Source organism: Colletotrichum lupini, chromosome 5, assembly GCF_023278565.1.
Source record: "Colletotrichum lupini chromosome 5, complete sequence".
NCBI lineage: Eukaryota > Fungi > Ascomycota > Sordariomycetes > Glomerellales > Glomerellaceae > Colletotrichum > Colletotrichum lupini.
In genome coordinates, this window is record NC_064678.1 from 5,151,266 (window position 1) to 5,164,054 (window position 12,789).

The following is a 12,789-nucleotide window of genomic DNA, read 5'->3' on the forward strand; positions in this document are numbered from 1 at the left end:
CAATACTTTTTTTTTCTCTGGCTCTGAATACTGCCCAGCCAAAATTTTGGCAGCAGAGATGCGTTGTCGTTCCCACTGGACAGGGGTGCCCCGCTGCTCCCTAGTCAATTGGTGTACGTACTGGAGAGTGCCGCTTCAGTATTGGTCTCAGCACGTGCTGTGGTAAGCAGCCGTCGGAGCAGCCTTATGTAAGCTCTACGTCGTGCGAGAGTTGTTGCCTTACAGAATGAGCCCGGGTGCAAGGCATCCACTCAGCCTTCTAGCCCAGGCCGGGAGCTTCCCGCCGCTGTCGTTGCCTCTGCTCCAGGCAAGCTCCTGCAAACGCGTCGACATCCAAGAGCTCCGCTAGAGCTCAACCCCGACTTCATTGACGACACCCACCTCGACCTTCCACCCTTCAACGACTCTTTCAAGCTACTGACGACCGACCACGATTTTCTTCGACTTAATTTGATCAATACAACCACAGCAATACCGCCAAGATGTCGGGTGCGTCCGTCCTACGATAGCTGGCCCCAACACTTGTGAAAGCCCACCATAGCTAACATGTCTTCCCTCACTCAGGTGGCTCAGCTTACGACCGACACATTACGATCTTCTCCGAGCAGGGAAGATTGTACCAAGTCGGTATGTGCAGTCTCCTTCCCTACAAACCGATTGCCCCTCCCTGTGGTGATGCCGTCATGCGGGGCTCGAAACGACCTGGGCTGGAAATAGTCGATGGGACTAACGAACCGATGCCGAATAGAATATGCCTTCAAGGCAATCACAGCCGCCAACATTATGTCGATAGGCGTCAGAGGCAAGGACTGCGCCGTTGTCCTGTCTCAGAAGAAGGTCCCTGTAGGTCGAGAATCAGCTGAGTTGCCCGTAGAGGGAGAGGAACTGACCCAGGTACAAGGATAAACTCATCGACCCCGCCTCCGTCTCCCATCTCTTCCAGCTTTCTCCATCTGTCGGATGCGTGATCACGGGCTCCATCGCCGATGCCCGCGCCTTCTCCCAGCGTGCCCAGGGCGAGGCAGCAGAGTTCCGCTACAAGTACGGCTATGAAATGCCCGCCGATGCCCTGGCAAAGAGGCTGGCCAACATCAGCCAGGTCTACACACAAAGAGTGAGCAGAATGCAAACTTCGAGGTGGCGGTGAGAACAGGAACTGACGAGTGGTATAGGCCTACATGCGCCCGTACGGTGTTGCGACGACGCTCATCTCTTTGGACTCTGAGTTCGGTCCTCAGCTGTTCAAGTGCGATCCCGCCGGTTACTACATTGGCTACAAGGGTACTGCCGCCGGACCCAAGCAGCAGGAGGCTCTCAACCACCTGGAGAAGAAGCTGCGCAACAAGGAGCACGCCCCTGGTGACTGGACGGAAGTTGTTGAGCTCGCTATCACGACGCTCAGCACTGTCCTGAGCATGGACTTTAAGAAGGGCGAGATCGAAATCGGCATTGTTGGAGGACCTCGTGCCGACGGCAAGGAGGGCACCGATCCCGGCTTCCGCATCCTGACCGAAGATGAGATCGACGAACGGTTACAGGCGATTGCGGAGAAGGACTGAGGTGGAAGAAACACATTCCGGCCGGTGGAAGCTGGGAATGGTTGGTGCGGCGGATGCTCAGTCCAAAGTGACACTGATGCGTTGACAGGCCAGATCACGCATGAAGTTTGCGGGATATTACAGATGAGAATCAAGTTTAAAGCCCCACGAACCGAGATCCCCGCACACGATTGTACTACTAGCGAGCCTACCAACCACTATAGATCAAGACATTTGGAAGATACTGCCATGATCAATCCAACGGCTATCGATACGAAAGCGTTCGTGCTGCAATTTGTGGCTTGGCTGAGTGCTGATCGAGTAGGCATGCTGGGAAAGTCATGGCTTGCCCGAGGCCAGCGGATACCGTGACTCACGGAGTTTGCGCCGGACATTACCTTGACGAGGGGATATGAGACAGGAGAAAATATGAGCACTCATATGGCCCGGTCAAACTGTGGGAGCATTATCAAATAACGGGCGCCGGATACTCCCATGAGGCTGTCAAGGTGTCGTGAAACGGTCTCATAGGGCGGCCAGTGGTATTAAGTGAGTCGACTTCTCCAAAAAAGCAAAAATTGCAGATGATTAAGGACATTAATAATTGCAGGTTGGTCCATTGAGAGCTCCTGATTGCTCAGCGACCCGAAGTCAGAAATGCTGTGCAAATGCAAGGCCATGTTTCCTTTATTGGGGGCTGCAGAGTTCACGAGGCCGAGACATGGATGACCGTTCTCTAGGAAGATGGCGTCCCGAGTCAGAGCTGGAGATATCAGCCCCCAAAAGCTCCCGACCAGTCCTTTTCACAGCAAATGAGTGCCGGAAGGAAAACACCTCCCGAGTCTCCCAGTCAGCCTTCTGCTAGGTCGCAAAGGGGAACGGGGACGGGGGCCTAATGCGGGTGACGGTCCTACGATACTGGTTCAGCTGGAATAAAACGTGCCAAACGTGCCAGCCGTGGGCAAACGTCACAGTTTCGACGTTTAATTGGTCATTATCCCCGTCACGCCACGAAGCTGTGGAGCAGCACTGCATGCAAAGCTCCAGCCCATTTCCCCTTCCGGCCGCCAAGTCTAGTGTGGATGCAGCTGAAGATCCACCAGCCTTACCTTATTCCGCATCCCTGTCACCGACCTGTCCGTTCTACCGGAGAAAAGACTCGCTTTTGATGGACTCGATGGAGGCTCGTCGGTTTTTTGTGGTTTTTTTTCCTCCGTCATCCCATCTTGGGACCCTCCCCCCCCCCCCCCCCCCGGCTGCCTGCCGACGAAGACCATGTGCTCGTTCCATCCCACCGTCCCAGATCTTCCCACCCTCTTCCCGGCCCAGGTCTCACATCCCATGCAGCCTTGTCCGGCCCATGTTGAGTGGCCGCAGCCATGATCCCGCATGCTGACCTGCCCACCTTACACACCAGACTATCGTCAATTCTGATAGCCGTCCAGGGCTGGAACGTGGTCTTACAGGCTTTCAAGACGCAAGTTGGCATCATTCCAAGGCCTCCTGGCCCTCCACGATATCCAGAAAAGTGTCTCTATCGCATCATCTTGCCGGGAACCGGGGGTATGCCACCAGCTTGGCTAGGGTCTCCGTCTAGCTTTGAGCTTGCAAAGCCATCCCAACTGCCAGTACCCCGGCGTGTATTTTCCGATTCGTCAGCTAGCCCTATCAGCGAACTGGGGGGGCCGTGGATGTTCGAACAGATGAACCAAGGGTTCATTGGACACAACCCTCTCAATGATCTCATGCATCCCTATGGAGCTCCCTCCGCTCGAAGGACCCGGGCATGGGTTCTGGTTCATGGTTCCTGACGGGAGCCAGGCTTGACCTTGATTCGGACTACGCTCCGTAAACCTTCGCGGTTGATTTCTCGTGTCCTTTGGAGGCCGTCCAGAACATACAAAAGGAAAACAGCGTGGCGTTCAAGTTTGATGTCGATCATCATGCTCCATCCAGTGTTTCATGGTTCTCGGAAGCAACAGCCTCTCATTCGCTAATCTGGCACTAATCTTTCTATCTACTTTCTATTCATTCGACTTATTTCCTTCACATCAGATTTCCTTTGATTACTAATAGTACCAATCTACCCTACGTACCATCATAATGGACGGATGTAAGTTGCAATACGTCAAAGTCCATCCATAGGATGTGTTCCGGATGGCATTGGCTCTCGTGGTGCGCTCGCGTCTAATGTTCTTGTTAGTGAATGACTATCGAACGACGAGAGTTGCCGAAGTGCTCTCCGATTTCCGTACTTTACAATACTACATCGCAGCAGCACCCACAGACCCCAGCAACATGGAAGACTACTACACAGAAGGCTGGGCGGCTTTGCGCCAATGCTCCCTCGATGGGCAGCACATTCTCAACTGCGCCGCCGACACCAGCGTTCCACAAGCAAGTGGCGGGACCCTTGAGCAGGAGAAGGCGGAGCTGAGGCAGTAGGAAACATCATTCTGGCCGATCCTTCGGCAGGCAAGCTGACTTTGATATTGCAGATGCCTGCTTGACGCGTTCTCCAGAAGACACGAGTGCCAAAAGATTTACCTACGACAAGCTGCTGCGCAGCGATGGGTTACCAACAGGGATGGCATTCTGCAGGGCGCTCGACCGAACTCGAGAAACCAATCGCATCTGAGAGCGTGTGATCAACAGCTAAGAGCTGTAAGTTCGGGATATACCGAGAGTGCTGAGACTGGTTGGGCGGCTTGGACTAACACGATGACTCTAGGAGCTCGCTACCGTCACCGACGAGGCGATCTACAACGAACTGCAGGCATCAGATGCCGCAATGGGCCGCTGGACGGCTGAGGACCCAAGTCAACGAGCTGTGCAGCGCTGGCTCCGCGCACGTCGACCGTGAAGGCTCTCCGTCATGGTATCCATGAGACGAAGACTCACGAAGTTGAAACGACTGAGGATGTTCGATGACCCAAGACCAAAAAAGTAATGTTTCTTCTGACGGCATCGGGAACGACGGATCTTTGACATAAACGGCGCATGGAGGATACCATTTACGAAGCGAGCGTTTCGATCATGATTTTTCTTTCCTTTCTTTCTCTTCTTTCTTCGGCGGAATGCATTATTACTAGCTTTTCATGGGCGGGCTGGACGCGCTTGAACAGGAAGAAGGTCCAGGCAGACCCAACGACTACAGAGAAGAAGGTTATGGTGATAGGAGAGAAGAGGCGAACGGTAGAAGTTTAGATGACTGAAGCTGCCTGGCGCAGGCACGTTGTTCGCTTCTACTGTATATATTTATTACACATATTCTACATGGATCGAGAATGCCAAACACCACATCCTGCATTATGCACCTCGAGCGAGACAGCGGTATACACAGATTTCATGCATGCACCTTGTCTCTTCTCGGAAAAAAAGCGGCCCCCAAAAACCATAGAGATTCAGAATCAATACTTCGTTTTGCTGTGCACGCATAACGCTATGCCTGAAAGAGACAACACCATGCCGACCAAGGTTTCTGCAGCACATTTAGCCATCGTGACCAATCGAAGAGGGTTTCCTCATCTTTGGAACGTCCGCACTTACCTCGACTAATGACCTTCTTCTCAACCCACCAGTCTCCAATGACAGTGAAGAGGAACGCCAAGGTGTTGACGATGGGGACCGTCAAACTCAATTCTAGCACATTCTCCGTCATTCACAAGACTCTTCTCTCTCACTATCTCTACCTCACTCCAGAAGGAATTGCGCTTGAATGAAGGGGGGGCAAATGAAGGTACTCACCAGCTTGCCCAATGAGTAGGAAGAACCAAACACTTCCGGTCAAGTTAATCAGCAGCGGCACGGCATACCGCGGGTTCCGCAACAGGTCGATGACGCCGAAGAAGGCGCCGTACACCCGGCTCCGGAGCCAGCTGTTCTTGACGGCGTCGGTGTCGAGGACCGGGTGCGGGGGCGGATTGTGGTCCTTTGCGGCGCGGCGGATAAACGGGGTCGTGAAGCCCCACGCCAGGCCGACGAGGAGGAAGCCGGCGACATAGTTGATGGCTGCAGGCTGGGACTCGGGGGCGTCCGGTGATGTCATTCTGAAGGAGGACGGGTGGGCAGCCCGGCAGTGATGTGTGTGTTGTGTGCGTGCGGATGTGGTGTTTCGATTCTCAGCCTCGTTTCGATATTTGGAGTGAGGTGTGGTTACATCAGCTGAGGCTCTATTGAAGGTTGATTGTGAGAATTGACGGGCAGGAGGGTTTCGTTTGGTTTGGTTTGCGATGGGATGCCGACGGTCCGGAGGACGGGGAATTGGGACGGGATGGTGTGTAGTCGGATTGGGGATGGGCAGGGGCCCGAGCGAAGCCTCAGCTCAGCCACGCGGCAGGGTGGGTACGTTCTTCCTTGACAGCCGCGCTGGGAGTGGTGATTGGACGGTAAGTCCGATCTGACATGGGGACCGCGGCGGCACTAGCCGAGCGGCTGACCTCACCGACTTCGTTCGATGCTTTTTCTTTGGCACGGACAACACTTACGCTTCCAATGACTTCACCTGAAAGATGCATCGTCACCGAGAATAGCCATCATCGTGAAAACGGTGAAGAGGCCTCTCACGATACTGCAGAAACAGAACCGTCTGGTTTGCTACAATGGCTAACTTTTTCCTCCAGCTATTCAATGATCTAGTCATGATCCTAGACAGCTCGGGGACTTTTGGCAACACGAACTTGAGCTTGATAGGGTTGTCCTACTCTGTATAAAAACGGCTAGAAAGCTAAAACTCTCACGCCAGACCGAATTGTCTCACTCGGAAACAGACGCGATGCATTAGTCGGAAACTGAGTAGCCCCCCGCAGCCAGCGGGTTGTGGGCGACATGGCCTGGCCTAGGACTAAGTCAGGAGAAGCACGTATCTCCATCCTCGTCTCATTCGCTGCTGGGACCACGATGGTCCTTTACACGTATGCAAGACAATGGATCTCATCCTACGGCTGATGCGCCGGTCACACGAGCAACATCGGTAGACGACGTGGAGTATCATGACTCTTGAGATTTACTCAAATGCCGGGCAGTTAAATATCTCGTGTTGCCAAGCGGCGCATGGTCAGAAGTCGAATGATTGGTGTCAAGTCAACACCGACGAGACCCTGATATCCCTTATGGCTGGCTGAATGCACTAGCACATCAAACTTATTGAAACGGGGGTTTTTTTTTTTTTTTGGAAACGAGTGACCCACAGCCCAACATGACTGACAAGCGTCTATCAATTGGGGGGGGGGGGGGGGGGGAGAGTATGAGGGAAGATAAGTAGGGCAAAGCGATGAGCGTGATGGAGGGGCTCCGCGGTTCTACATATCTATGAATCCACCCGCATCTCACATTTTCTTACAGTTTCCTTCCCCTAACGATCATTACGCGAAGATCATTGCATCTCCCCTCATTCCCTCCGGACAAGAAGCTCCTGCCGTGGGGAGTCTGTGCTCTCCGCAATATGCATATTTGCGTCTTGGCCCGGCCTAGCTCGACCAGTCATTGACATCACCAAACAAAGCCGATGAATCATCACCTCCTGGCCCTCGTTCGCAGCCGCATAGCCAGCCTAGCGGCACCACGCCGTAATGCTCTTAGCGAACGGGCGAAGCTTTGTGATGGTGGGATTGTCTAAAACGCACGACTTTTGCAAACGCAGACAGACTCACGCAAGATGAGCACAACATCAGCTTTCCCCACAGGCCACAGCCCCCCCGCACATCTCGGCCCCTTGCACGGTCTAGAAGCGGTCTTTGATGCTATTTGCTTCGGGCTAATACCTACTTGAGGGCTGGATCTGGGCAAGCTTTGGACTTGGGGCGGTACCTTGCATTCCTCTCCCAGATTACCATGTCAGATTTCGATCTCACATTGCCCGTTTTGGCGGGGGTTTGACAATCGGATTTATTCTTTGGCGGTGTCAGATACCCATGAAATCAGCATTTCATCTCATTCTTGTCCTCGTCACCGGGTCAGGTCACGGCGAACGTCGTCTGGATGAAGTTCAACCAGCCAATGCACTCAATTGGTATCGGCATTTTCATAACAAGGTCCAATCGATGCCAATTGACTGAAGTGCTGCCGCTGGGAATCAGATACCTAGCCGTAATAGTTCATCGAGCATTAAGTCTTCCTTTCTTCTTCCGTTCAATTAATGACGATAGTATTTGGTCATGACGACAAGGTTGGGCTGCCGAGAAGCGCAGCCTAAATGAGATCGGTCTACCTACATGCTTCCCACCGTACCTAGCATGGTGGTTTGAGCCTCGATCAAGCAAAGAGCGGTTCCAGATTGGTTCGCTTTGAGGTTACCCAAGCTCCAAGCTCCTGCAAAGAGCCGCTGCATCTCGAACACCCGCCTGATCACTTCCTCAAAGAACCTCTGCCCGGAGTGTTTGCTACGCTTCCTTCCCCTTGCTATGCCGTTTTCCCACTAGCATCATCGATCGATCTGACTTCATCCCTCCTCAACGACCGGAAGAATACCTAAATGGGAGGGGCGGACGGACAGGCATGAACCGAATTCCCCTAGTGTCGTACGTCCCTTTGCTCTCCCCCACCCCCGCGTCTCCCGTTAATTGTAAAGTGTAACGTCGTAGGGGATTGTAGGGCTGGCACTGCTGTTTCCTTAACCAATACCACCAACCATGTTAACCACACGAAGCAGCGACCTTGAGGATGTCACCGTGTCACAGTCAGTAGTTTGTTCTTAGACCGGTCTATCATCTTTCTTCCCGCCCCTCCCCCACAACTTTCGCCCCGGCGCCGGCCCCCTTTCACAACGTGTGCCTCTTTACGGAAAGTCATGTCTAAAACCCCCTTCCAGGCACGCAAAGTACGACCGCTTGGGCGTAGCGGAATAAGGAACATGCAACACCATTCAAGCCACGACGCACCGACCTAGATCATCTCGATCTCGCTCAGTCTGCTGGGACGATGTTCTTCTTCTATGAACATACTACTAGAAGGAAGACCAAGGACGTCATGACTTTTCCTCATCAATGATCGAAAGGGGGAAATGTCACTCGAGTACGAGGGAGCTTCCGGCACTAGGTCCATACAGTTCAGACCGCTCGGTCGTTGGCCCGGTAGCCTTGCCGTAGCTCGGATGAGTTGATTCCACGTCTTGCTTATTTCCCTTATGCAAAGGGGGTTGGAGGAAGATGTATCTTTTCACAAGTTCCGTATTTGATTACTTGGGTACCATGGGCAGTTTACCAATGTCGAAGTGAAAAGGCTATGTACATGAGGGGTAGATTCGATGATGACATGAATTACGTCGAAGCTGTCCGCTCCAACACATGGGGATAGCACCACAAGCTCTAATGGCGGTCAGGGGATTGAACTGAAGCCTTGCTTTGTTTGGGTGTGTTTGTTCTCCTGCAGCTCGAGCTCGACTAGGTCACAAGATTCCATCTCGATGAGCCCAGAAGATGTATAAGAAGGAGGTAATCCGACACCTCTGGAACATACTTTCTCTCTCCTCATCATCACAACAACAAGCAATCAAACAATCTCACCATCTACCAATAGCTTAACAGCAAACCACCAAGTTTCCCAACTTCAATCACCAATCACCAACCCTCAACATGCCTACCGAAGCTCAGATCGCCGGCGGCCACAAGGCCAACATCAACAACCCCAACACGTCTGAGGAGTCCAAGCAGAACTCCAAGAAGATTCTCGAGAACGAGTTCAACGGCGGCGATGTCCCCAAGGCTGGCGACAATGAGGAGAAGAACCCTGGCAATGTTGCCGGTGGCCTCAAGGCGTGAGTGTTCCTCCCCATGCTTGTACCTCGGACTGTTGCTAACATGTCAATCACAGTACTCTGAAGAATCCCAATGTCTCCGATGAGGCCAAGGAGTCTGCCAAGGAGCGTCTTGACAACATGTAAATGGTGTTTATGAACCGATACCCACCTTATCGCTTGGGATGGAGCTGGCTAGCGAATATGAAAGAGTCAAGCGTTGTATCTTAATCAATTAGTCTGGCTTAGCAGGCGATAATGAGAACACTGTCAAACTCAACAGTCTCTTCCACACAAACTCACAGTGATATGTTTGATAGCAACCGTAATACTAATCGTCTGGCCAGTACATTCACAGCTGCTTCATATGATATCCAACGTTGGGCTCACCGAATTCGCCTTGCATCACATTAGGTACTGATTGAGTTGCTTACTAAACTCACATCTCATCCCGCCCATTTCATTGTAACCCTGAAATGTTATACTATAACTAAACCGGTATGTTTTTCTGATGGTGGTGTGGTTTTGTCCAGACCAGTCTTGTAGGTAGTTAAAGATGTTAGTTTATTTTTGTTCACTGTAACAATGTGTATCGATGCGAGCATTCTCATGTGTTACGGCCTTAAATGAAGTCCTTTTAGCTTTAGACCGCGACTCAGGGTTTTTTTTTTTTTTTTTTGGCAAGGATATGTATATATAATACCGATTGGTATTTCCCGTCTGTCTTCTTGCTTAGGAAATATTGCGGCAGGTGGACTAGTCGCAGAACAATCTAGACTCACGGATTAAAACAGCAAGGCTTGGGTAGCGAAAAGGCATGAAAGGTGTTATCTAGTACATTCATCTAATAGTCAAATTACAAGTCTATAGCTCTACATATGTGCAGGTATCTAATACAATCACATGCCCGGAGCCGCAAACTCAACGCCTTTGAACCCAAACGCCCTCTTGGCGCTCAAATACAACTCAAAGGCTCCAAGCTTGAGCTCCACCCTCAAGAAGCCGATCCACGCGGACATGAGGCGGAAGGTATTCGGCGGCCACAGCAGCGATCCCCGTTGCTTCAGGTCCTCGAGCTGCTCCTCAAAGACGGTCCGCGTGCAGTACCGAGCGAGGATCATGAAGGAGCGGATGGGACCCTGGCGGGTGTGCAGGTTCTCATCCAGACTGCGGGTGAGGTCGTTGGTCTTGAGGATGAGGAGGATGATGCGCGGGACCTGGCCGAGGAGCTGGACGAGATCGACAATCAGGCCTTCCTGCAGTGCGTCGCCCATCTCCTTCTTCTCGTCGTCGGTGCGTGTCTGCAAGACGGAGCCCTCGCTGTTGAGGACGCTCCAGTCGCGGCCTGTGATGGCGGAGGCGAAAAGGGGGAACTGCTCGTCGTTGATGTTGGCCACCTCCTTGGCATACTTGCGCATGCGCTTCATGTCGCCGTCAATGACAGCGAGCCACATCTTGGCGTAGGAGCGCTGCAGGTCGCGGGGGATTTCGCGGTAAAGGCCGTGGTCGTAGAGAATGATGTCAAAGTTGTGCCCGCCTCGGAGGCCGCGCCTGGACTCGTTCTTCCGAATGGCCAGGTTGCCGCCGTGGGGATCGCAGTGCAAGGGTGCATCGTGGCCAAAGATCATTTCGTTGAAAACGCGAGCGAGACAGGCCGAAACCTCGTCTCGGTCAATACCGTTGGCGTCAAGGTACTCGAGGTCGTCTAACCGGTGTCCTGATACCCGCTCCATGACCAGAATGCGCTCCTTCGACCAGAGAACACCAGGAACGACGAGGGGGTGCTCAGGCAGCTTGGCGAAATGTTCCCTCGTACGATTAGCGTTATGCTCTTCTTCTCTGAAGTCCAATTCCTTCGGCAGCGAGATATCCATCTCTTTGGAGAGCCATTCCAAATCGTATTCCGGGAAGAAGCGCTTGAGCGTAGAGAACGTGAAACGTGTCAAGGCAAGGTCGAGTTGAGACCACTGGCCAAGTCCTGGGTGCTGTACTTTGACAGCCACAGGCATTCCGGTGTCCTTCACTGTAGCGGTGTGTACTTGAGCGAGAGATGCAGCACCAATCGGTTCGTTTGAGAATTCGGAGAAGTAGTCCCAGAGCTCTTTTCCAGTATCCTTGCGGAACATTTCCTCAATTGACTCGAAGGACGATACGGGGCACTTGTCTTGTAATGGGATGAAGGTGTTTGTCCACTCTTGCGGGAGGAGGTAGTTCATCGCACTCTTGATGGTGTATTAGTTTCCAGAACTACAAGAAATATAAGAATAGGGGGACTCTCACAAGGTGCTGGCCCAACTTGATGAAGATCCCGCCGTTCTTCTCCAAGACCTTTAGTGTTCGATCGGCGCATCGCTGGTGACAGTCTTTCAAAATTTTGTTTGCTAATTCGGGGTCGTCAATCGTTTCTTTCTGGTTGAGAGTCGTTCGGTAGCTGCAATTGCATTAGCAAAGACCACTCCGAGGGTGTACTTATTTGAAGAATATTCTCCTTACTCATTAATGCATACTGCGAGCGCAGCCGCAACACGGCCTGCTCGCTCTGCCGCATCGTAGCCGTACTTGATGTCGTCGCCCAGCGCAAGGACACCTGCTGTCGCAACGCCACCGCCTGAAGCAAGAAGCCACACGCGACCACCCTTCTTACCACCGCCAGTCCTCGGTGTAGCCCGGTTGATCGCGGTCTTCATGGTCGTGGAAGAGAACCCGCGTGCGGTGTTGCTAAATCGTTGCTGTTGTTGCTGTTGTGTCCGGCTGGACTGCTGCGCCAACGGGCCTCCACGACAGTTGGAGCATGTCCATGGCCGTCGAGTGGCAAGCCGGCGCAATGGGAGCGAGAAGGCGGTGAAGGCTTTCATCTGGACTCTGGCCGACTGCCGCCGACGATAAGACAAACAGGAGAACTGTCTGCGCCGATGCTCATTCTACGAGTTTATGTTGGGATTCCGTGTTTGCTTTTGCATGCAAAGAGGCGTGTCTCGATATGGACTTTCCCAACAGTCGCTACAGATAGTGGAGTCGGTTTTCAAGGGATCGAGTCGCTTTGGGGGCGGTCCAGAGCTAATTAGTCGAATGTCATGTCGTCAGTCAACTCTTCTGGACTTTTTTTTTCTCTTCCTCTATCTTTCTGGCCCTGGGCCTGCGCCTGCCATATCGTTGGGGTCTAGGGGAACGGTGGCGCTCTTGACGGTCGCTTTCATTCGTCGAGCGCCACGTTTATCCTTACCTCGGGGCCCGTTCGGAAACCGCCGGGACAGTGGTCCAGCCCAGAAAACCGTAATTAACTGTTTCTGTATGATCCGTCACTGGACCGGCAAGGGACCCTCCAAAAGTGGATTTCACGTGTCACCGCTCCAAGCCACATGTGTTGTGGCGCAAAACATCTTTAGTTCAACCGCGTTCAGGTCGCGTTCAATGACACCTTCCCGCGCCGTGATTCAATTAAGCAACCTGCCAGAGGCGACAACTGCAACTACAGCCTCAGCTCCAGACTTCGGCACATTGGGATAGCACAACCAACAA

General features: G+C 52.7%; 6 protein-coding genes across 6 annotated transcripts; 4 read left to right on the plus strand and 2 right to left on the minus strand.

Moving 5' to 3' along the window:
- Positions 1–482: 482 nt before the first annotated feature.
- CLUP02_10955 (proteasome A-type and B-type) lies at positions 483–1,559 on the plus strand (the record flags this gene model as incomplete). Its single annotated transcript, XM_049289926.1, has 5 exons — positions 483–489; positions 565–627; positions 749–843; positions 902–1,114; positions 1,173–1,559. The coding sequence occupies 5 exons, from the start codon at positions 483–485 to the stop codon at positions 1,557–1,559; spliced, it is 765 nt and encodes a 254-aa protein (XP_049147071.1).
- Positions 1,560–3,641: 2,082 nt separating this feature from the next.
- CLUP02_10956 (uncharacterized protein) lies at positions 3,642–4,401 on the plus strand (the record flags this gene model as incomplete). Its single annotated transcript, XM_049289927.1, has 4 exons — positions 3,642–3,651; positions 3,742–3,979; positions 4,037–4,202; positions 4,270–4,401. The coding sequence occupies 4 exons, from the start codon at positions 3,642–3,644 to the stop codon at positions 4,399–4,401; spliced, it is 546 nt and encodes a 181-aa protein (XP_049147072.1).
- Positions 4,402–4,948: 547 nt separating this feature from the next.
- On the minus strand, positions 4,949–5,586 carry CLUP02_10957 (uncharacterized protein; the record flags this gene model as incomplete). The annotated part of the gene is made up of 3 exons (XM_049289928.1): positions 4,949–5,019; positions 5,088–5,180; positions 5,286–5,586. The coding sequence occupies 3 exons, from the start codon at positions 5,584–5,586 to the stop codon at positions 4,949–4,951; spliced, it is 465 nt and encodes a 154-aa protein (XP_049147073.1).
- A 1,224-nt stretch (positions 5,587–6,810) lies between these two features.
- On the plus strand, positions 6,811–8,010 carry CLUP02_10958 (uncharacterized protein; the record flags this gene model as incomplete). The annotated part of the gene is made up of 7 exons (XM_049289929.1): positions 6,811–6,816; positions 6,882–6,963; positions 7,042–7,105; positions 7,184–7,258; positions 7,310–7,409; positions 7,461–7,595; positions 7,771–8,010. The coding sequence occupies 7 exons, from the start codon at positions 6,811–6,813 to the stop codon at positions 8,008–8,010; spliced, it is 702 nt and encodes a 233-aa protein (XP_049147074.1).
- A 157-nt stretch (positions 8,011–8,167) lies between these two features.
- CLUP02_10959 (conidiation protein 6) lies at positions 8,168–9,417 on the plus strand (the record flags this gene model as incomplete). Its single annotated transcript, XM_049289930.1, has 6 exons — positions 8,168–8,206; positions 8,406–8,501; positions 8,806–8,886; positions 8,951–8,968; positions 9,062–9,291; positions 9,348–9,417. 6 exons carry the CDS (start codon positions 8,168–8,170, stop codon positions 9,415–9,417), a joined length of 534 nt encoding a protein of 177 aa, XP_049147075.1.
- Positions 9,418–10,169: 752 nt separating this feature from the next.
- CLUP02_10960 (ABC1 family protein) lies at positions 10,170–12,467 on the minus strand (the record flags this gene model as incomplete). Its single annotated transcript, XM_049289931.1, has 4 exons — positions 10,170–11,492; positions 11,551–11,701; positions 11,764–12,191; positions 12,456–12,467. 4 exons carry the CDS (start codon positions 12,465–12,467, stop codon positions 10,170–10,172), a joined length of 1,914 nt encoding a protein of 637 aa, XP_049147076.1.
- Between the last annotated feature and the right edge of the window lie 322 nt (positions 12,468–12,789).